The 23,386-nt window shown below is 42.2% G+C and overlaps 1 protein-coding gene across 1 annotated transcript; it reads right to left on the reverse strand.

The window, feature by feature from the left end:
- Positions 1-5,061: 5,061 nt before the first annotated feature.
- Positions 5,062-19,745, reverse strand: GCGR (glucagon receptor). The gene is made up of 13 exons (XM_070937654.1): positions 19,519-19,745; positions 19,313-19,421; positions 18,595-18,702; positions 16,645-16,760; positions 16,411-16,517; positions 15,515-15,668; positions 13,125-13,284; positions 10,803-10,863; positions 10,488-10,557; positions 7,457-7,545; positions 6,819-6,957; positions 6,669-6,710; positions 5,062-6,155 (listed from the first exon to the last, which is right to left on the reverse strand). The coding sequence occupies exons 1-13, from the start codon at positions 19,570-19,572 to the stop codon at positions 5,856-5,858; spliced, it is 1,509 nt and encodes a 502-aa protein (XP_070793755.1). The 5' UTR covers positions 19,573-19,745; the 3' UTR covers positions 5,062-5,855.
- Positions 19,746-23,386: the final 3,641 nt, after the last annotated feature.

Consider the following 23,386-nt stretch of genomic DNA (forward strand, 5'->3'; position numbering starts at 1 on the left):
GAAGTCCTCCAGGCTTAAAGTTGCCAAGGTTGGAGACCCCTGGAATAGAGCACCAGGGTAGCGAGAAAAGCAAAATCTCTTTCAGAGGACAAGTGCAGTTGTGTGTTTTGCTACTGAGAAGTAAAAATAGTGAGATATCTGTAAACGTTAGAAAGACACACACGTCATATTCATGGCTCACCTACCGTATTTACCTTCTCATAAAGTGCCTTTGTGTTCCAGCAATTTGCTTCAATTAGGCTCATTATCTCGGTCCGCCCCCAGGCGTCTGGTAAAGGCAGCAACTCCCTTGGGGAGAGGAATAGACAGCAGCTCCGACTGTACTTATCAAAGGCTGCTGTGGCCTGTGAGCTCACCTTTCGTTGCCCTTGACATTATCGGGTGTTAGCAGGTAGGGAAACAATAACTTTCTGGTAAACAGCCCTGTGTTGTTTTTCCTTCCTGCTCATTTTACATTCAACTTTCCCTTCTAGTCTCTAGACTTGCAGTCTCCATCTCTTGTACAGTTGGGGAAAAAAGACATTGTTAGAAGAGGCATTACTAGGTAGAAAGGTCACAGCTAAAAATGTAGCCTCAGAATTTATTTTAGCCATTCACCTTAACGGTGGTTTATTTAAGAGACAATGCTGAACTCAAAACAATAGCCTCTGGCTACGTATTGAGACAGAAGCTGAAATCAAATGAAATCAAACTAATGGCCTCTCAAGGTCTTAAAGGAAAAACCGGAGATGACCTTCAGCTACTTCTGTTTCACTTCTCTTTCCTCAGCCTGCTAATATTTTCTTCGAGGCAATTTCCTCCAATCTGGTAACCTCAAAATATACTGGATTTGCAACTCTCATAGTGCCACCTGTCATGGGGTTTGATTGTGCTTGATAGAGATAATGGGAATTGTAGGTAGCACATCTAAAAAGTTGGGAAAAATTTACTTATGGAGTGGGGACCAAGCAGGTAAAGATCCACAACAAAACTATGGGGAACCAAGCCAGGCTTGACCATTTCACACATGGTTAAGTGCAATTTGAACCAACCAACCAACCTATACGATCATCTGATACTTTAGAAGATTGGAGATCCTACTCTGAGCATCTCTGGCATGATTGGGTCACTTATATAACAGCACAATGGCCCTCACAAAACTGGTGCATTTACTAGATATGTTTTTCCTCCTGGTTCAAGTATTAAAACTCTTTGTTGTATTCCTAAAACAATCATTCGACAAGAATTATAGACTCAGGCAGAAAAAATATTTGACTGCCAAGTGTCAAAATGGCGTAAGGCAATAGGATGCTGTGTGAAGGTTGATCATGTAACCTTTCCCCTTTTTCATTAGATTTTTGTAGCTTCATGGTATTAATGTTTGCCAATTAATGAGTTAAATCGTGCTTCTATGAAACTGCATGCAATGCAAAGGGCTTTCTCTAGGATCAACCAATTGTGTTTTGCTTTTGCAGAACCTACATCGATCTTCAAGTAACTGGAACAGCCTTGCAAAGCACTCTTGCTATTCTCAACATAGCTGAGAAACAGAAGCTGAAAGTAATGTTGCCAAAGTCAGACAGGACATCAGTGGTGCAATTCAATTTTTTAAACAACCGGTTCTGTGGGCGTGGCTTAGTTGAGGGTGTGGCTTGGTGGTCATGTGACTGGGTGGGTGTGGCTAGATGGTCATGTGATTGGGTAGGCATGACTAGCTGGTCATGTGACCAGGTGGGCATGGCTATGTGCATAGGGACTACTCAGAGGGCTGAAAAAAGTCATTTCTGACTGGTCCTCGCACTTTTGACCGGTCCTCGTACTTATGACCATCCTCACATTTATGCCCATTGCGGCATTCTTAACAACCGTGTCAGTCATTTCACCACTACTTCTCTTCACCATGGTGACAAGATAGGGCGCAAAATGTAAAATTTGAGGACAGTTGGGACTACCCAGAGGGCTGAAAAAAGTGATTTCCGACAGGTCCTTGCACTTTTGACCGGTCATCATTTATGCCCATTGCAGCATTCTTAATTAAATTAATTAAATAAAAATGACCTGCTGGAGCAGTCGGAGGCAGTCTGAGGCGGGCATTCGGGCCAGCTGCAGGGCAAGGTGATACAACCAGGGTAGGTAGGCCACTGCTGCCCAGGTGGGAGGCGGGCACAGGCCTACAGGGCTGGCTGCAGGATGAAGCGATCAAATGGGGTAGATCAGGGGTCTGCAACTTTAAACACTCAACCTTAAACACATGTAAACACTTAAACACAACCTTAAACCTGGGTGGGCATTGCCAACTCCATATCACTTACTCCCACCCAGGTTTTGTGGCTCCCAGTATTTTCTTTTAAACAGGTATCTCTGTGTGTCTTTCATCTCTCCCATCTCTTTCTTTCTCCCCCCTTTCTCTCCTTCATCTCTCATTCTCCCTTCTCTCCTTCATCTCTTTCTCCCTTCTCTCCTTCATCTTTCTCCCCCCTTCTCTCCTTCATCTCTCTTCCTCTCCATCTCCCTTTCTCCCTCCCTTTCCTTCATCTCTCTTTCTCCCTCCCTTTCTCTCCTTCATCTCTCTTCCTCTCCATCTTTCTCCTCTTCTGCCTGGGCAGCAGCGGCAGCATACCTACCGCACCATCGGGTTGCCCCTCGGCTTGGAGATGGCACCTTAAGCCTGCACCCCACTGCGTGCGTCTGCCTGGCTGCACCTGCAGCCGGCTCTTGTTGCTCTTACTGAGCTTTGCAATGGGGCAGACAGTGCCCCTCCTCCTCCTGGAGCCCATTACGATGCGAGCTTCAGCTGCAGCCTGGGCAGCCAGTGTTCCAGGGCGGAGAAAAGTCGTGCGTCTCCCCCAGCAAATGGATGGACTAGGGCAGGGGTGGGCAATTGTGGCTCTTTTACAACCTGTGGACTTCAACTCCCAGAATTCCTGAGACAGCTTGGAAGTCCACAGGTTGTAAAAGAGCCACAATTGTCCACCCCTGGGCTAGGATAGGCTGATGCCACGCGGGTGGGAGGTGGGGCAGAGCGAGGGGCGGGCAAGCCAGCAATTTAACAAACGGTTTGGTGTGCTGCGAGGCCAATAAATTACAAAAAAACACCAAACCGTTCATTAAATTATTGGCTCGCCTGCCCCATTTATTGGCAAGGGGCGGAATGAGCCAGCAATTTAACAAACAGTTCAGCCGAACCGCCTAGAACCGGCGGAATCCCACCAATGCAGGACATGTATGGCCTGGAATGGAACACAGCCCTTCCTTCCCAAGATAATTCCATGTATGTACCGGTAGATGTGATTCACCTTTTCCTTGTTGCTCTAATGCTTGCCTCGTTTTCCCTATTTTCTTCCATTGCTGTGAGAAGACTTGTAAGTAAGAAGAGATATGATACACCAGACCAAAAGTCCTATTTAGCACAATGTTCCTGTCAGATGCAATTGGGGATTCCACAAATGGAACATTAGGACACTGGCATTTCCCATTCATGTCCTCCAGCAATGAGCATAACAAGTCCTACTACTTCTATTACTGAAAGTCTCACATAGCTAATGATTGGAACCTTCCCCTCTTATGAAAATGCTATTTCTGCTAACATGGGTTTAATAATGTCTGTAATGGAGATTGCTGGAACTAGTTACTAGCAACAGGGAGAACTGATTTTTCTAAGAATGGCCAGCAGGTCTGTGTGAGGAAACGATTTGGTACATCCAGGGCAGGAGAATTTGGGTCGGTGAATACAGGAAAAAAACAAGTGAGAATAATTGGAATAAAAGTAGGTAATGAAAAATTTGAGGTAACATTTGAATTCTTGAATTCACACAATACCATGGTTACGTTAGCTATGATTTAAGGAATTATCCCAATACTGTAGATTCACACTACACACTTGACCTTAAACTAACGACCTGAGCTGGTTTTTCCCCAAACACAAAGTCATTAAATAGTCTGGTGAGTTGTGGCAGCTCAACTACAGAAACTTCTGTTTTATTCATGCTGTGTTACAGTCAAAGGATTTTAAGGGAACATCATAAGGATGGGCATGCATGAAGTTATTCTGTGTTCATGCTCAGAAGGAACATTTTTTGTGCACATACCAATTTTAAAAATAAGAACATATTTGAGAGAGAGACTGTGATGAAGAGCTCCATGACTCACGTAGATAATCTCTGGTCTGCTTCTTACGGATGTCTGGATCAGAATGTTTCAATGCCCCTGGAAATGCCAGAAGAATTCTTCCATGCCTATTCTGGGCAGGACAGAATCTTAGGCTTTGAAAGAGACATATAATCATAGAGGGCAATATATTACCTGTCTGTTGCAATGGTTCTAATTTAAACCTGTCGCATAACTTTCCTATGAAGGTTAATACTTTTGATGGACGTGGCCAGTGCGGGACATCTGTTCCTGTCCATGTTAGTAACTGTTGTGTAGTCCAGTCCTTAGGTAAGATGAGCTGTGATGTGCATCAGGAGGAACCACCCAAGTTGCCAAGACACGTAACACCGTTTATTGAGGGTTTGATCTCTGGAACATTGGCACTGACATCACAGACCCGGAGGCAGCCCTCAGCAAAAATCAACTTACAGAATCATTCAGGACAGAGTTATCCTGAGAACAAATGGAGTAAGTGTTTCCATAGCACAGATGTAATGGCACAGCCATAAATACGTAATATCTTCATTCTCGAGAGCGAGTTTTACTATTGCTGCCTACTTAAGATCACAGGCAGCACTTTTGGTACTATACTGTCACCTACCACAAAACAATGCGCAAATTACCTGATAACCCAAGTGGGCAGCTCACAGCAAAATGGGCATTTATGTTCAGGCTGTTTTGGACTGTGGTTGTAGTGAAGTATTAAATTCTGGGCATTTTACTGCTCAGAATCCTCTAATTCTCATTTCTTTACCTCCAGTTAAGAGGGACATTATAGCATTACTAAGTGGTTTCCTGAAATCACCCAGATGCTCAGGTGGACGAGTTATGCCCCTAATTCTCCAGAAGGACACCACCTCTGTTGAATACCATACCTTCTTCAAGAAGCATGGCTCTTATTCCTAAGGTACTACCACTCCAGAGGCAAAAAAAAAAAAAAAAAAAAAAGATTTTCAAGAAGGAATTTGGAACTCTTGCACTCAAACCCAAATTCTGCAATTACTAAACTTGGAAATAAAATATTTAGCTATACCGAACAATTATATAACTTTGCATGTTTTGCTGATGACTTGGTTTCCAGACCTTTTTGGCAGAATTTTCCATCAGGATATAGCATGTTAGGGAATAGGCAATAACTCTGAATATACATTCCCTTATGACTAATTTTTAAAAAATTGCACAGCCCCTTCTGCTCCATTTGTTTATCTTTGAGCAAATACTGCTGATGCATTTTCAGCTTGTTCTTTATAAAAGCAAGAGCTAGAAAGGTTTCTGAGATTCTCAGTTTGATCAGCACTAATCAATATGCAATTTCTGAACTGTAGACTTTCAGACCTCCTAGCTATAGTACAGATTCTCTTTTCATCCAAAATCCACTTAATGTCATCTCCAACCTTTAGCCTATAACTCTCCCAGACCTATACCTGGGCTATCACTGACTTCTTCCTTTCTGCTCACCTACAATGGAGTTCACCCATGGAATACTATGAATGCAGACAAGAAGGAGGACATGAGTCTCATCAGGATATGCCTACCTATCTCAGAGAAGACACAACCAGACACTGAGGTATCATTTCAGGGAGCTAGACATTGGTCGGTTTCCAATCACACGTGCCACTCAGTGTCTCCTGGACTTCCAGCTCCACCATCCTTGCTCTGCAATATGGCTGTCTTATGAGAAAAGAATCAATGGGTCCAATCTGCTGGAGACAATGGACTGAACTGCTTTAGATGTTGCTCTCTCCCTTCATGTCAGGAAATTCATAGCAAGGAGGTAGTTCATTCACTGCTAGATTTTCACTGATAATGTAGTGGTTCTTCTCCAGATACTGCGTGCTAGTATGTACAGTTGCTTGGCTGCAGCTCAGATCATTGAGGTAGTTGCCAACCAGTTTGTGCTTCTCATAGGTGCTGCTGCTCCTCCCGTTACGAGCATTGGGGGTGTTGCTGTATGTGTGTTTATACTCTTCTTCTATGTCCCGACCAAGTTTCCAGCGTGTCCATTTTTTGGTGAGTTCCGACTGTACCTACAGGGAGGACACACCAGCAAAAAGTTGGCTTTGTTGCCCTTTTGGTACCATTATTTGTAGCATCCTGATCTCCTTGTACAGCCCTACACCTCTGTTTGCAGTATGGGACAGAATATGGAAGTGTAAAAGGGGGAAAGGATGCTGGCTCTTGAAAAAAATGACTTCAAATAATTTGATGTGTAAGGCACCTACAGCTACAGTTAGCATTTTAAATCCAACAGTATGTTAGATTTATCCAAATCTAGTAATATTCCAGCTATATTTCTACCAAAAACTGCACAGCAGGCATGCTTTGACAACTAAAATACTAGTTCTGTGGTGCAGCCACTTATGGATGTGTGAACTGAAAACTATAGCCCTATTAATTGCTTCTTGACTACTGAAACTCAAAAGTACATTGTACTCAGCTCCATCATCATTCAAATGATTGCAGCTTGAAATTTTGGACCTCTCATAATTTAGCCACAAGGGGCAAAGCCTGTGTCCCATATTTCTCTGTTTAGGACTCACCTCTTTGTTCACAAAGCAGTAGAGAATGGCCACCAGCATCCCCTAGGGATACAGAAGGGTAGTTACAAACATTGTAATAATAATTTCCAATAACAAAATATACGGAAGATATGGAAGAGCCCGAATTTTAGTACCGTTCTTGTTTCTCACCTGAAAAGAGCCAAGAAAGAGGTCAAAGAACAGCTTGACAAAGCGCAGGGTGCCCTGGGCTTGCTCATCAACGACAAAGGCAAAAACCATCTCATGGATGCCCAGCAAGGGAATCAGAGTTAGGGTTGATTTCGCCAGCCTAAATGAACAGCAGGTGATTAGGCCTCATCTCAAGGAAAAACAGTTAATCAAATGTGTAGGGAAGAGACCCACCATCTTTTGGGGTGAGAGACAAGCATTACATTCAATCTTATTAAAGTGCATCAGGACCTGCATTCCCAGAAACTAGGCAGATCCAAAATGGAATTTGAATTTGACATGATGTGAATTTAGTAGTTAGTGTGATAGCTTCCCATGCATTTAATAGTTTCTTCTTTTTGTCACATTAAACGTTTTTACATGCAAGTTTACACTCAGAGTAAACTTTTATGGGGAGTCACACCAAAAGTTGGCAAGGGCTATAGTCTTAATGTATTGATGGCTATTTTAGAAACCTATAGATCATGGTGCAGACCCAAAGCCCTACCCGGTGGAGGGGGCTGCCCTGACCTAGAAAGCCAAGGATGTCATAGGGAGGGTGAAAAAACGTTCTTTTCCCAAGAAGCTTGCCATTTGGGGAAAATGCTGAGAGCTAGTACCGAAACTTGTAGTCTGTGTATCGCATCTGGTGGGCACGGAGCTTAGAGACCAAAATCTGAATAATACGGATGAAAATGAAGAAATTAATCTGGAAGAAAGAAAAAGAAGCAGAGTGATTGAGTGGCAGGAAGAGATGGCGTTGCATGAGTTGATGAGACCTCCATGCATAATAACATTCTAGAGGATTTTTGAATAGTATTATAGCTTTGATTTATTTTCTTACTCTTCCCAAATTTATAATGACTGTTTTGTAGCTTCTGTTCCAATACTGCCCATTTCTATCCTTAATTAGTGCTATAAGATTTCCTAGAGAAAATATTTCAATAACCAGGTAGACAGACTGATAGACTGGCAGGCAGAGAAGTATTTTATTAATCACAGGTTGGGACTTAAGTATTTAAGAAAAGTGCTATAGAAACACTGAATTCTGCTACTCAGGAGAAAATGTATGTTCATTACTGGAGAACCTCTGGTATTTTTTCAAAACTAAGTTGTGTGCTAGTGTGGCTCATCACAAGATGATAATAACTCTTAATAGTAACTCTTATTAAGTTATCACATCAGACAAACCAAAATCTTCAGCTACTACACATACTGTAATGGTCACTCAAATGTGGATGAAGACCTGGTGCTCAGACCACAGTATAGTTCCAGGATCACAGGACTATGTTTCCTAACTGGTTTCAGTTAAGGTTGTTTAGCATTTTGGAGTGTGCAGAATTGTTCATGTACTGTAATAAGGTAAAGGTAAAGGTTCCCCTCGCACATATGTGCTAGTCGTTCCCGACTCTAGGGGGCGGTGCTCATCTCCGTTTCAAAGCCAAAGAGCCAGCACTGTCCAAAGACGTCTCTGTGGTCATGTGACCGGCATGACGAAATGCCAAAGGCTCATGGAACGCTGTTACCTTCCCACTAAAGGTGGTCCCTATTTTTCTACTTGCATTCTTTACGTGCTTTCGAACTGCTAGGTTGGCAGAAGCTGGGAAAAATAACAGGAGCTCACCCCATTACATGGCACTAGGAATTCGAACTGCTGAACTTCCGACCTTTCAATCGACAAGCTCAACATCTGAGCCACTGAGCCACCGCGTCCCTATATGTACTGTAATATCAGCTGCTAATCTCTTAAACCAAAATACCTTAAACCATTGTTTCTTTTTGCAGGATCACACTGCAGTTATAGAGGGCAGTTACGTGATTCCAGAAAAAGGTTCACTCATTCCCCTCCAATGCATTGTTCCATTCTAATCCAAAGCATTATACAGCCCTAGTTATATTCTCTTTACAATTAAACAATTGGGATCAAGTTATCCCCCACCCCACTCCCAAATATATATACTGATATGTACACTGGGCATTATTGTTATACACAGAAAATAAAATGAGAGAAAGTCTGCTTAATATGAAAATCAACTTGATTGCAATCCGAACATTTGAAGATTATATGATCAAAATGGATAGAATAAAATTCACAAATCCAGTATACAATGTATAAATGGAGGGGGGGGGAACGGGACCCAGAGGTTACTTGAAGAACTGCCTTTATGTAAATCATTCTGCTGGCAGGAGGAACGCAGACAATTCAGCTCTGGAATTTGCTAACATGAGATATAGAGCTTGGTTTCAAATAAAGATTGGACCGATTCATGGAAGTCATGGGATCAATGGCTATTAGCCTTGATGGCTGTGTGGCTCCCTCGGAAGGCCATCTGCTGCAAAACCGCTGAGTTTCCTTATGCAGAAAAGTCTATGAGAAGAGATTGCAGGACTACAGAGAGTCCTCAATTTATGACCACAACTAGGACCTGAATTACTATTGCTAAGCAATTGTTAAATGAATCACACCTAATTTTATGATGGTTGTTAAAGCAAATCACTCCAGTTGCAAAGTGAACCATGCCGTTGTTAAGCAAATCTGGCCTCCCTCATTGACTTTGCTTGTTGGAAGCCAGCTGGGAAGATCGCAAATGGTGATCATGTGATCCAGGGATGCTGCAACCAGCGTTAAATAGATGATTGTTGCCAAGTGCCGGAATTGTGATTACATGATTGTGAAGATCCTGCAATGGTCATAATAGCAATAACAATAGCACTTAGACTTACATACCGCTCTACTCTCTGAGTGGTTTACAAATGGCACCATACTGCCCTCAGCAATCACAATCAGGAGGTCCAGCTGCAAGTTACTTTTTTCAGTACTGTTGTAACTTTGAACGGTTGCTAAACAAACGGCTATAAATCGAGGACTACCTATAGATGAGCCAGGGGGTTCATTCCATCTGGATACTGCTGATATTTTCTTCTTTTTGTGCCTATCCATTAAGGCCAATGTGGGCCACATGCATTTGACAGGCTATGGCTCATCTATACCTCCCTTAGAGCACCTATGGCACAAGATAGGGGGCATTTTTAAAACAGGCTTTTTTCTATCCTGAAAGAAGAGTTTTAGCATATAACAGGATTTTTTTAAAAGGCCTATATTGGTTTTTTAAAAAAAATATTCAAAATTGCAGCTGTTTATTTGTAATAAGCAGTGATCTGAGCTTCACAATATTGTATTACATCCAAACTAGACTGTTGTTTCTCCGTGGCATATAATATATGTGGGTATATGCATTATTTTGTATCTATCCATTGATTTATTTTGTCACGTTCATGTGGTGTATATTCGAGGTGGCAACCCTTTGAGAGTTGTATGCAACGAAATTTCATTTTAAGGTATGCCGATTCGTGTACATTCAAAGTGACAATAAAGTTATTCTAAGTCTAAGTCATTTGTTGATTGTTTAATGGAAGCCATCCTGAGTTGTGTAATTTTAAAAAAGTAAATAAAGACAGGAGGGAAAAGTGAAACGCCTTCACAGCTGAAAAGTAAATAATGTATGTAGTTCCCCCACTCCTGCCCTTAATTGGTTAAAAGAACGTATAAAGAACAGAGTTGAATACAAGAAAATGATGCAGTTTTGAACACAGCATTTAGCTCCCAAAACCCAAAGCTTCAACAAAGAAAAGAAAAAAAGGGTGGCTTACCAAAATGGCTAAGAATACAGGGAAACGCAGGATCCACCAGAAGCCCATATTATTATTGGTACTCCAACAACTGGGGGAGTGAAGAAAAAAAGAAAGAAAGAAAGAAAATGGCTACAGATTCTTATTCTTCAGCAGTCTTTCCTGCTGCTCATACATTGTATGGCCCTTGACCATGCATTTCCAAATCTTATGTGAATGGTATTTCCTAAAGCATCTGGTAATACTGGGGTTACAGAAAAACCATAGCCAACTTGCACACTGTCTACACATGTGGATACTGCATCTTTGTAGCATTTTTTTTTTTTGGTAACTTACTGAATATTTTCGTAAAGGTATTTCACCACCACCCACGGCACAATGAAGAGGATTGGGGCTCCTGGGGGAAAAAAAGGGAACAGAATTATACAAGAAATGATAATCTTTTCATCATAGCCAAAAAGTCAGTGCAGGAGAAGTCAATGTTCTAGATTCCACTCAATACGTATCTTCTGTAATTCCTAAAATATAGATATGAAGGAGCAAGTTGTCAAACTTTGAGGTTTTCTCATTCAGTTTGCAGAAGTTGCACAGATTCCTATTTGTTTCATTTGTACTGGGGCATTTGCCCAAGTACAAATAACATCTGGACTTTGATCACTATGTACTTCCTAATCTTCATCTCCTAATCCTGATCTGAGTTAGCCCTTCATGCATGTAACTAACATGTTAAAAGCCAATGCAGAATTTCTAATTGTGTGATTGGGATCACAACTAATTTGTCCTCATGTTTCCCAGATTCTGTCTTTATTGAGACCATCTAACTTCTCATGACTTGGTCATTATATGTCAGTGGTGAAATGTAAATTTTGTTACTAGCAGTTCTGTGGGCATGGCTTGGTGGTGGTGGTGGGTTTAATATGACTGAGTGGGCATGGCCAACTTTTTTTTTTTTTTACTTTTAAAACCATTTTTTCTACAACCTCTGGCTGAAGAGGTTGTAAAAAAAATGCTTTTAAAAGCCTCTGACAATCCCAGTTGACTTGCCTGATTGGCAGAGGCTTTCTTTTTTTTTTTTAAGCCTCTGACGATCCCAGCTGACTTGCTTGATTGGCAGAGGCTTCCTTTTTTTTAAAAAGCCTCTGACGATCCCAGCTGACTTGCCTGATCGGCAGAGGCTTTTTTTCCTTTTAAAAACATTTTTTCTATAACCTCTTCGGTAGAAGAGGTTGTAGAAAAAATGCTTTTAAAAGCCTCTGATGATCCCAGCTGAGCCGCGGGATCATCAGAGGCTTTTTTTTTTTTTTACTTTTAAAAGCATTTTTTTGGCCAAAAAGGTTGTAGAAAAAATGCTTTTAAAAATAAAAAAAAAGCCTGTGATGATTGTGCGGCTCAGCTGGGCAATGGGGGGGGGGGGCAGTGATTTTTGCTACCGGTTCTCACCAGATTAAAACCCAATCCCATCCCATAGACGAAATGCAACCACCGTCCAGAGGTCGGACTACAGCGGCATTGCCAGCTGCTGCACCCTCCTCCGATCCCCACACAAAGCAAACACACGCCATGAGCACATGACAAGACTTCAGACTCAGAGCCAAACCAAAGCCCGGGATGTTGCATCACAGCCATCTGCTCAAGACAATACATCACAGAACTCAGGATGTTACAACACTAAAGCTCAGGATGTTACAACACAGCCAACTACTCAGGATGTTGCAGCACAAGACTCAGGATGTCACAACGCTAGGACTCAGGATGCTACCACACAACCCATTACCCAGGTCGTTACAACACAAAAGGCTAATGGGCACACAGCTAGGACCTCGGCCACACAGGATGTTACGAAACAGCCGACTACTCTGCAAACATCAACTCCATCTACTAATCAAGATGTAACAACACAGCCAACCAACCCGCTTACAACAACAAAGCCAGCACTCTACACCTCCCCACCAGTATTTATAGAGAGACGGCATCTCCGATCACGCTTTGCTCGCACAAGCACGAAGCCACACCTCTGCTACACATCTAGACATTTAGATATTTTCATCTTTTGGAAAGCTTGCAAAGAGCACCAAATTTTCATTTATGGAGCAGAATGACACAACTTTCTCACCTGCAGGTAAAATGGCTGAGCTGAACTGAACCTACAAAACACATTCAGCCTTGGATTCAGAGATTCCCCATGGATGGACCACAGGACATCCCTGAAAAAAGGAAGACATAGGAAGAGAATTTCCACAATGCTTCCTTTCCTCAGGAGGTTTTCTGGAGAGATCCTTCTGAACAGTGTGGGAAATGGTAAGTGGGACACTGCAATGTATGACCTTCTGGAGCTTGCTGATTGCAGTTGCTATTATCAATAGAAATTCCCCCTTCGTTTCTCCAGCGGACGATACCACTTGATCTAAACCTAATTGCCTGTGGAACCAAAGAAGTAGTCTGGGTCAAATCCATACATCCTGGCTATTCTCATAATCATAATTGTTGCATATGCTCTATACCAGATATCAGGAATATGATCACATGCTCTAGTTCCACCTCCAGTTATATTGTTTCCTGTTCTGATATTACAGCTGACTCCCCTGTGTTCTTTTCCTATGGATGAGGTTATCTATGCCCTGGTGATTACTGACACTCGACTCCCCATCCTGTACTCACCCCAGCCGATGCAGAGGTAGAGAGTGAAATAGCTGCGTTCAGAGAAGACAGTCAACACCAGCAAGTTGTACAGATAAATCCCCTCGACGAGCAGCCAGCAATAGTTGGCCACAATACCATACTGCATGAACACTGTGGCTACCTGGCACCCTGCTGCTGCCTGGAGAAAGGAGAGGAGTCAGGAAGAAGGAGAACCCCAAGAACATGTTGCTCTAAATGACAGGTTTCTGGGCTGGGAAGCCTTTTTGTCCAAACCATGTAGCTCCCATGTTGATGCCTTATGGCAGAATTTCAACCTTGGCAATTTTTATAATATATGGTCTTCATACATGCAGGCTGGGGAATCTTGGAGTTAGGGGTCCTTGGTGCTCTCTGAGCTTGCTTGTCCCAAATATGCTATTTCAAGAGGCAACTGAACTTTCTGGTTTTTCTTTGAAGACGTTTTGCTTCTCATCCAAGAAGCTTCTTCAGCGTTTGAGAATCTCCATAGATATCTGAGCTCGCTTGTTTTCTTGCAGATGTTTCATTACCCTAACAGGTAACCAGGGGTGAAATGTAAAATTTGTTACTACCGGTTCTGTGGGCGTGGCTTGGTGGTGGTGGTGGTGGTAATGTGACTGGGTGGGCGTGGCCAACTTTTTTTTTTTTTTAACTTTTCAAAGCATTTTTTCTGCAAATGCAAAAAAATGCTTTGAAAAGCCTCTGCTGATCAGGAACACAGCTGGGATCGTCAGAGCCTTTTCAAAGCATTTTTTTAACCACCTCTTCCGCTGAAGAGGTTGCAGAAAAAAATGCTTTAAATGTCTCTCTGATGATCCCAGCTGAGTTGCCTGATCATTTTAAAAAATGCTTTGAAAAGTCTCTCTGATGATCAGGCAACTCAGCTGGGATCTTCAGAGAGACTTTTAAAGCATTTTTTTCTGCATCCTCTTAAAGAAGTTGTAGAAAAAATGCTTTTAAAAGTAAAAAAAAAAAGCCTCTGATGATCGTGCGGTTCAGCTGGGCATGGGGTGTGTGTGCAGGGATTTTTGCTACCTGCTGCCATCGCTACTGGATCAGGTGAACCGGTCCGAACCGGGAGCATTTCACCCCTGCAGGTAACATTATCAATGATAGTAAGGAGTGCTGTTTGCTGTCAGTTTATATTTTGGTGGCTTGCCTCTCTATGTGTGTGTGGTCTTAGATCTTGGAGTTGAAGTTCACACATCTTAAAGTTGCTAAGACTGGGAAACATTGGCTTATGGTTAAAAACTAACAGTGGGACAGACTGAAGAGTCTTGGAAGAAAAAAGAAAAGGATGGAAAACTCTTTTAACACTTTCACAAGATTCAGAGTTTTCTGGGCAATGTTCACAGTTCTTGAACTGTGGATTGCAGTTGTTAGTTGTTAGACATTGTTTGATGAGAGCAAACACTGCTACTTCCCATATCCAGGATTACAAAATGTGTAATGTGTGACTTTCCAGATGTTGCCAAAGCAGAATTGCTAATTGGAGCTGCTGGGAAATGTAGTTCAGAACTTCCAGAGGATCAGATGTTCCTCACCAAATAAATCTACAAACACTGAATCACTAAATGGAGATTTTATAGCATGACCATGACTCATTTTGAATCAAAATCTAGCTCCAGGATGAGCTTTCACAAGGATCTTATCTTCAGCAGTTACATATGAGAAGAACAATAGAGCATCCTTATGTGAAGATTATTGACATGAGAAGGTTATTGACAGGTTATTGGCATTTTGTACTGAATGGTCTCTACATGTAGGTTTCAGCTGACCTAAAAATGTTTTTTCCCCAAAAGTTATTTTAAACCATCCCCAAACTTTTCAATGGTCCTTGGTTGTTTGGGCATGGGAACAGAAAAGCCGAGACTGTAGAATAGCAGAATGATGGGCCTAAAACAGAAATTCTTAGACTGGAGGTTAGGACCTCTCAGAGAGGCACAAGGATCTTCAAGAAGTGTGGAGGGGAGGTAGAGTGTCACAATTTATTTAAAAACTAAAGGGGTAGTAGCATTGTCAAAACTCAATCAGGCTTTTATTCCCTGTTGTGACTATGTGAGCCTGCAGTGGTTCATTGTAGTTCTTGAAATCTGAGAACTTCTAGTGATACGGAGGAACCACCAAGTCTACATATAAAAACATGTAATTATTTATATGTGCATAAATTATTTAGACATATGAATTACATGTCCATCCTAATTCATGTCCCAGAAATTCATTTATCACTTGAGGGGGTTGCATTATCACAAAGTTGAGAAACTCCTGGCATAAGGTTTATTGGATCAGTACATATACAGGTGGCCATTGGTTGGGTGGAAGCCTTACAATGTAGCTGGAAACAGGAGAAAATAAAATAAACGAGGGACTATAAAAAAGAGTGCTGTTACCTTGTCATTCTGCCAAAGGCTCACATTGTAGTCATTAACCTTCTCACTGTAGCGAGTGTGGAGCAGCGTGTCAATGGTCAGCACTGAGATGCCCTTCAGGATGAAGGAGGCGAAGAGGTTCATGTGGATGTAGTTGCGCATGCAGTGCAGCTTGCTGGAGAGCAAGGAGCTTGTCAAAAATGCCTGTCTATCTGGCTCAGGTCACGCTATACTTCTCTGCCCAAACCTTCACCCCACTGGGCCACTGTTCCTCCCATTCCCTGTTTTTTGCCCTCACTCCATTCATCAGTTTTTCAGTTCTTGCATCACTCTCTTCAACCCGCTGCAACAACCCCTCACATTAACAGTTCTGAAGAAAATCCAGTCTCTCCAGACTAGCAAGGTGTGTCTACTCCAGTGCATCTTCCCCCAAGTTGTGCCCAAAGTGAGATGAGATGGAATAGGTTTAAATGTCCTTTTAATCATGGCTTTCTCAATCTTGGCAACCTTAAGATATCTGGACCTCAACTCCCCATTGAAATCCAGACATCTTAAAGTTGACAAAGTAACTGTTTTAATCAGTAGAGATGAAGCCAGATAATTTTAGAGGTTGAACTTGAAGACTAGGGCTTTCCTCAGTAGAGGATAATGTATATTTCAGAATAAAATAATCCATACCTGTTTTGCTTGAGGGCCCCTTTTGCTCATTATGCTGAGTGAGACACTGGAAGTTTACTCTGATGGCACTAATAGTAGGCCTATGACCAAATTCTACCAATCCCCCCCTCTTTCTTTTCTCCTCCCACTTTGAAGGAATCCATCTCATTCCAACCCAATCCATTTTCTTCCTTTTTCCTCCACTGTTGCAAGGGTCAACCACCCTACCATCGCCAGTCCCAATCCAGTTTCCAAATCACCTGAAGCCTAGCAACACAGCCAAGGCCAGAAGCAGAGCACAGAGGGACACTGAGTAGCCCACCGTGTACATCACTCTGAAGCTTCCGTAGATTCTATCAAACCACTCCTGGAAAAAAAAAAAGAGGAAAAGAGTTCGTCTGATGCACGAAATCAATTCAGATCCTTTATCTATTGGAAGCCAGAAAAAGATGATCTTGTAGAAATTAACAGAACTTATTTAGATCTCTGCTAACCTGGTCTTCCTTGTTGTCTATCATACATTGATCAGCATTGCGCAGTGACTTCCCTCCAGGACCAGTCACCCACTGTCCATCTGGGCCACATTTCTTGAATACATAGCCTTGCTTCACTACAGAAATAAAGAGGAACATTATCATAAATATATCTGACTCCATAGAGAATGTCTACCTGTTCTGAGCTTTAATTGTTGATTCTAATGTCTGTTCTAAATTTAAATTCTGGCACCTTCTGACTTTCATCTCACGTTTCCCCAGAAAATTAGGCAAATCTTTAATGCGGCCGTGCGGGTGGTTATGGGAGCGACGTGGCGCTCCCATGTGACCCCCCTCCTGCGCGAGCTGCACTGGCTCCCGGTGGTCTTCCGGGTGCGCTTCAAGGTTTTGGTTACCACCTTTAGAGCGCTCCATGGCATCGGACCGGGGTATTTACGAGACCGCCTTCTGCTACCAACAGCCTCTCACCGACCAGTACGCTCCCATAGAGAGGGGCTCCTCAGGGTGCCGTCGGCCAAACAGTGTCGACTGGCGGCCCCCAGGGGGAGAGCCTTCTCTGTGGGGGCACCTACCATCTGGAACGAGCTCCCCCCAGAGATACGGAAGATCCCGGACCTGCGCACGTTTCGCCGTGATCTCAAAACTTTTCTATTTCAGCAAGCTGGCCTGGCCTAACTCCCCTCTTTTAAATTTTTTAAATTTTTTAATTTGTGGCTTTATAAATTGGGTGTTTTAATCTGTGTTTCGGCCAAAATATTTAATAATTTTAAGGGATTTTTAATATTTGTATTATCTGTATTTTATCTTGGCTGTTCACCGCCCTGAGTCCTTCGGGAATAGGGTGGTATAGAAATTTGATTATAAATAAATAAATAAATGCATTCGCTTACCATTTCCCTTATTTTATATTAGTTTTATGACCCTCTTTTCATTCAGAACCGAAACAGTGTGCGTGTAAGCTTTTAAATTATATTTTAAAACTGATAAACTACATTAAATCTACTAAATTTTATCGAAGTATCTCAAATAATAGGTAACAAAAACTAAATAAACAAAACAGTAAAAACTAGAAAAAGCTTTTCTAGAGCTTTGAAATAATAATGGCATAGTATATCATTCATTTTCCCCACTGTGAATTATAGACCATATGTAAGCATATTGACTAATATATGGCCAACTCTTAGGCTGAAAGTTGACATACCGTATTTTTTGGAGTATAAGACGCTCCAGACTATAAGATGCATCTTCCTTTTTTGGTGAGGAAAACAAGAAAAAGAAATCTGCCTCTGCCTCCCAGCAATTTTGCCTCTTTGGAGCAAACAGCAAATAACCTGCTTTACTTTCATTTTCATTTTCATCATAGCTTGATTAGCACAAGGAAAAAGAAAATCTGCTCCCAGCAATTTACCTCCTTGCAGCAAGCAGCAGAGGTCCTGCAAAACAGCTGAGAGTCGGGAGGCCATCCAATCAACTTGTGCTAATTAGGCTGTGCTGAAGCTGAAAGGAGCTGTTTCTTATTGCTGCTTGCTGCAAGGTAAACTGCTGGGAGGCAGAGGCCAAAGGGTGGGGGCCAGTGGGTAGGCAGGGGTACATTCGGTGTATAAGATGCACCTAAATTTTCACCCCCTTTTAGGGGGGGGAAAGGTGCGTCTTATACTCCGAAAAATATGGTATATCATTGAATTTTTTTACTACCTTGCAGGCCTATATAATAGAGGAATACAGTACATCATATCTTTTTATTATATCTCCCTGTGTTAGGCAAGGTAGGCTAGTAAGTTTGTTTATTCCAATTACCCAGTGAGTTTTCTTGACTGAAGATGGAAGTGCAAGAGTTTCCCCAGTTCTCCGACATTAGAATCACCACACATATTGTCTAGATACACAGTCCATTTTCCCGGCTATAGATATGGTGCAATGCCAATCATCTCCCTAGTGTAAATACTATACCTTGATCATACCAGGGCAGGTACCAGGGGCAGGAAACGTTGACAGTGCTGTTGAGTTGTGCATCAGGCCAGCATGAATACTTATCAAAGGTTCGGTTACAAACCAAATCTAGAGAAGAGAATACAAAGATGGGTACAGCAATTATATGAGTGTGTGTGTGTGTGGGGGGGGTGTTCTCATTTCTTCTATTTCCATGATTATCTCTTTTAGTTTTATCTCACATAATGAGGACCCAAAATGTTTTATCCAATAAACTCTATTGGGGACTTGACTTGACTCAAATAAGTTGTACTGAAGATATATCTGTGAGATCATTCCCCCTGCTTTACTCTTGAGTGAATACCTATAGGACTGCCTAGCAGTTCCTGCCTTGTACTTCATTCATAAACTTCAGCCTTGAAACCATTTGTGTGTTTCTGTACATGAATGCATCACTCTCAAGGAAAAAAGTGATCTGTTAAATTACATTCTACTATTTCTGTGATGCCTTTCTCCATTCCTCCAGTGCCACAGTTTCCAAAATTCTTGCATAATAGTTTTCAGGATGTTATCAAAAAGCATAGGATCCCAGCTTTCAAAAGCATATGACTTCAGCAGAATAAGCTGGAAGAAAATCAGTAAACACTTTGCCAAACTGTCAATGCTTTCCCCCGTCTCACTTTCCTTGTTCAGATAAATTGTCAGCTGATACTCAATCTCCAGGGGGACCTTGTCTCACCAGTAGATGGTGGCCAAAGGCTCATATTGCGATGGCATTCTTCACTGTAAGCCTTCCAACTTTCATACACGTATTCATATACATATTCCATAACCTGGGCAGAAGCTCCCTGAGGAAAAGAAAGAAAAAAAGGTGAGCTGCCCTGTTCAGCGTTTGTGTATTTGATCTGAAACAGCCAGACAAGAAGGAGAAACCAAGACCCTTACCTGAAGGCAAAGAACCAGTGCAAGCAGGATTCCGAGAAGGTGTGATTGGGACATCCCTCTGGAGAGCTGCAAAACTGCATAGGGATGCTCCTGGAGCTGTTGATATCCTTACAAGATGTCCTACTGCTGTTTTATCAGGTGTCCTGCAAAGGATTAGAAAGGGGGTAAAGCAAAGTTACTTATGCTTGCGTGCTCCTCGCTGCTGAACTGTTAGTTCCCAGCTTCAGGAGCGCGTCTCCAAGGTTGATGACGCAGGCGGAGACAGGGTTTTCTGGGCTACATCCAGATAGTCAGTCTAGTGCCAGCAAATCATGGATTGAAAGGAACCTGTCAGGAATAAACATGGCTGCTGAGCCTCCTCCCAGGTCAGGTGTTAAGGACTTACTAGTGTTTTGACTATCTCTGGTTGGTGCTGGGGCCTCCCACACTGGAGCCAGGGGGAGTGGAGGATACCCAACTTAGGGGACTGCTTCAGATGCCAGCCATTGCAATTGGAGCCTGTTGGGGGAAGGGGAGTTATTTCTGGGCTGGATTTGGTTCCACCGCTGAATGCTTAGAGTTGCAAGCACAAGGACTATCTTGCCTCATCGCCTCAGAACCACAGTATGGCCTCGCCTTGCAGAGACTTACATACCTCACCCACAGACGAGCGCATGTTTGCCAAAGAATAATAAGCAGCCAAGAAAAAGAGTACATATAAAAAAATAAAACTAAGCTTTCCTTACAGAGGATCCAGCAATTGACTAAGCACATCTGGAACTAGGAAGACCACCTCATTTTCTTGGAAAGGCACCTTGGCCTGCAGTATGGACTGATATGCTCCCCTTGCCAGGGAGTGGAAGAATTGCAGTGCTCTGGATGGTAAGTTAGTTGTGTGATGTGTGGATGGTAAATTAAGTGTGCATAGAAAAGTGTGCAGAGGGCATAGAAAATAAAATACATTAGAGACGTTATATCAGGGAATTAAAAAGTAAGTTATGTGAGGGATATACAGAAACAGTGCTGCTTGGGGGAACCAGCAGAGGGTAGTATAGCTATGCAATCTCTAGGTACGCTAGCAATAATAAGATGACACCCAAAGCCCATGTGCGTGCATGCATGTTAGTAAGGTCAAAAGTAGCAGCATGCATGGGAAAGCAGGGAAGATTATGTTCCTTGGCCTACCAAGACGGAGGGGCTGAGGTCTGCTGAGCACACGGGATTGGATGCCTCCTGATCTCGTGGACACTTTTCTTTGCATTCCATCCCACTGACAGGGCCTGCGGTTTAAACCAGCAGCGACTATCTCCTCCTGATTCAGCCAGTATCTCTCCCCCACCCTCCCCTTCCCCCCAGTCCCTGTCTAAGAAAATAAGGAGGGATGAGGGAGAATGTGCCAGCACCACTCTGGCTTGTTTACAGCTCCTGGCACAGTCCAGTTAGGACTCAAAAGGCAGTTAATCATTAACACCCTCCAGGGATTCCTGGCTCTTCAGGCCTTGTTGTCTCCTAACCCAGAAGCCCCCTTCCTGTGGCTGACAAAACCCCCCATGTGCCCAGAGTCAGACTTTCTGGCTGGAGAGCTATGCTGGGTTCCCATGGGCAGGTTGGGCAATGCCCTGTGTTCATGCAGAATAAACTCCCAGGCACCCGTGAACTAATGCCTTCAATCCTTCTCTAATCTGGTTAAAGGCCTTCTGAATGAGACTGCAGTGCTCCGGACAAACAAGCTATTCTTCGCTGGGTACCTTGCAACAACAGGCCAAGCTTTTGGCACCAGATGCTGCCAGAGCTATGCTGAGATTAAGAAGGGGCTGCTCCACTTACCCCATGAAGCAAAAAGCCCTTGGCTTGGATTGCTGGAGTTTTAACTGTGGAGCCTTGGAGGGACAACTTCCCACCAGACATCAAGACTTTCCATTCTCCAGTATTCTCTGAGCGATGGAAAAGGCTGGGAAATCCTCTTTTGCTAGAAGGCAACTGTACCTTTCAGAAATTATCAGGATGTGATTAATCCAGAGTAGACAGTTCAGGTTTAGCAAGAAAAGGAGTACCTGTGGCTAATAATTCTTGCTCCTTCCCCTTCGTAGCTCATGGAAACAACATGGTCATCCAATCAATTAATTTGTTTAAGGCATTTGTAGACTACCTAACTGATCACAATGAATCCACAAAGTGGGTCACAGTAATTGGAACCTATAGTCAAGCTAGCACCCACCGGTACAGGCAAGAATAGTGTAAATCCAGAGCAGTTGGTGATCCTTCAGTCAGTAGAGAAATAACTGGTCCTTCACTGATACGATTAAATGGCAATGCATAAATGCAATTTTTTTTCAGCCATAGAAAGTCTAACTCAAGGGTCTGACCTGAGCATTCAGAGTGTGAATACCTGCTCTCCTGCCATAGAAGCGTGGCTGTTCCACAAGCCAACTTCCAAAGCACAAATCTTTTGAGTATGTAATGCAATACTGTCTATATACCTTGATGCATTTTTCTCTCACACACATGAAAGCTACTGATTTACTCATGTTTAAAAAAAATTCTCCTAGATATGCTTTGTACCTTACCTTTTGCCTCTAGGCTTAAACCCAAAGTGAGTTAAAACTTGAGGCCCTGCTTTATGGCCGGTCTGCATTTGATTGGAGGATGGCAGAGGCTTCTCAGTAGTTGCACCACAGGCTCAGCTTTTCCTCTTTGAAGATAAGGGCCTTCTATGGGGATTTCTGTGTTCACACCTGCTTTTAATTCTTGTATGCTTTGGTGTGATATACAGTATTCTGTGGATAAATTGCCTGCTGCTTTCAGGCATCAATCCAAGCACAACATGCAATCTTGTTAAACTCTGTGAAGCTGTGTTGAACCTTCCCCAGGTAATGACTTCTGGCTCACGATTAGCACTCAGCTGTAAGGTCTGGCACCACAGAATATTTAATGGACTAGCTGCTTATGAACATTTAATTTATTTTCTTTTTGATGTCATCTTTTATACCTCCTACACTTTTCATATCCTTTATGCTCGTACACCTTCTTGTATTATTTTTTTTTAAGTTTTAAATTTTTTTTATTAAATATAAAAAATTCAACATCTACATAAATATCTACCTTCTTGTATTAATTATATTACCTTCCCATTCCTTATGCTGGTTTATGAGCATAATAAAGTTTGATTCAATTTGATTTTGATAACGATATTGTTCATTACAATCCACTTTTGCAACTAGGGTCAAAGTAAGGCATAATTGTGTAAAATAAATACAGCGGTGCAGATTTTAGACTCATGGATTAGGAGGATTTGTGAATCAATTGTCAGTTTTAGTAACTAAAAATAGTTCTTCCATTTAATGTTTACCGAGAACTGTTTGTTGAAAATCAGAGCGCTGCATATAAAACATCCTCCAAATTTTTTGCAGTGTCCAGGATATTAGATCAGTATTATCCAAGATGAGGTTTAAATTAAGGGCTTTCCACATTATGTGGAAATATGCATATCAGAATTGGTTGTTTTTCCCAGGGAAAAACAATTAGAGGGTAGAGCATGGCACTTGGTTATTTTCCTTTTGGCTAACTCACAAGTGTCCCCTCCTCCATTTTCACAGAAATAAGGAAATTCCACTTCAACTAGGTAACACTTTTAACAACTACACAAACAGTGTTGTGCAAGAATAACAGCAAGAATATCTTTTTAGGAATGTAACACAGGCCTGAATGCATATAAGCACATGTAATATAAAGAATATAGTAATGCATGTAAACTATTTTTGCAGTTAAGTGAAATAATTATTTAAAGACTTAAAACATTGTGAAAAGTGTTTCTTGAGGATTAAGATAAAGGTGCTGTGGAATACTTCTTTAAAAAAAGAGATAAATAGATTCACAAGTAGAGGATAGT

Source organism: Pituophis catenifer, unplaced genomic scaffold (genome assembly GCF_029215685.1).
Source record: "Pituophis catenifer annectens isolate HBS135680 unplaced genomic scaffold, rPitCat1.0.hap2 SCAF_2, whole genome shotgun sequence".
In the NCBI taxonomy this organism is placed as follows: domain Eukaryota; kingdom Metazoa; phylum Chordata; class Lepidosauria; order Squamata; family Colubridae; genus Pituophis; species Pituophis catenifer.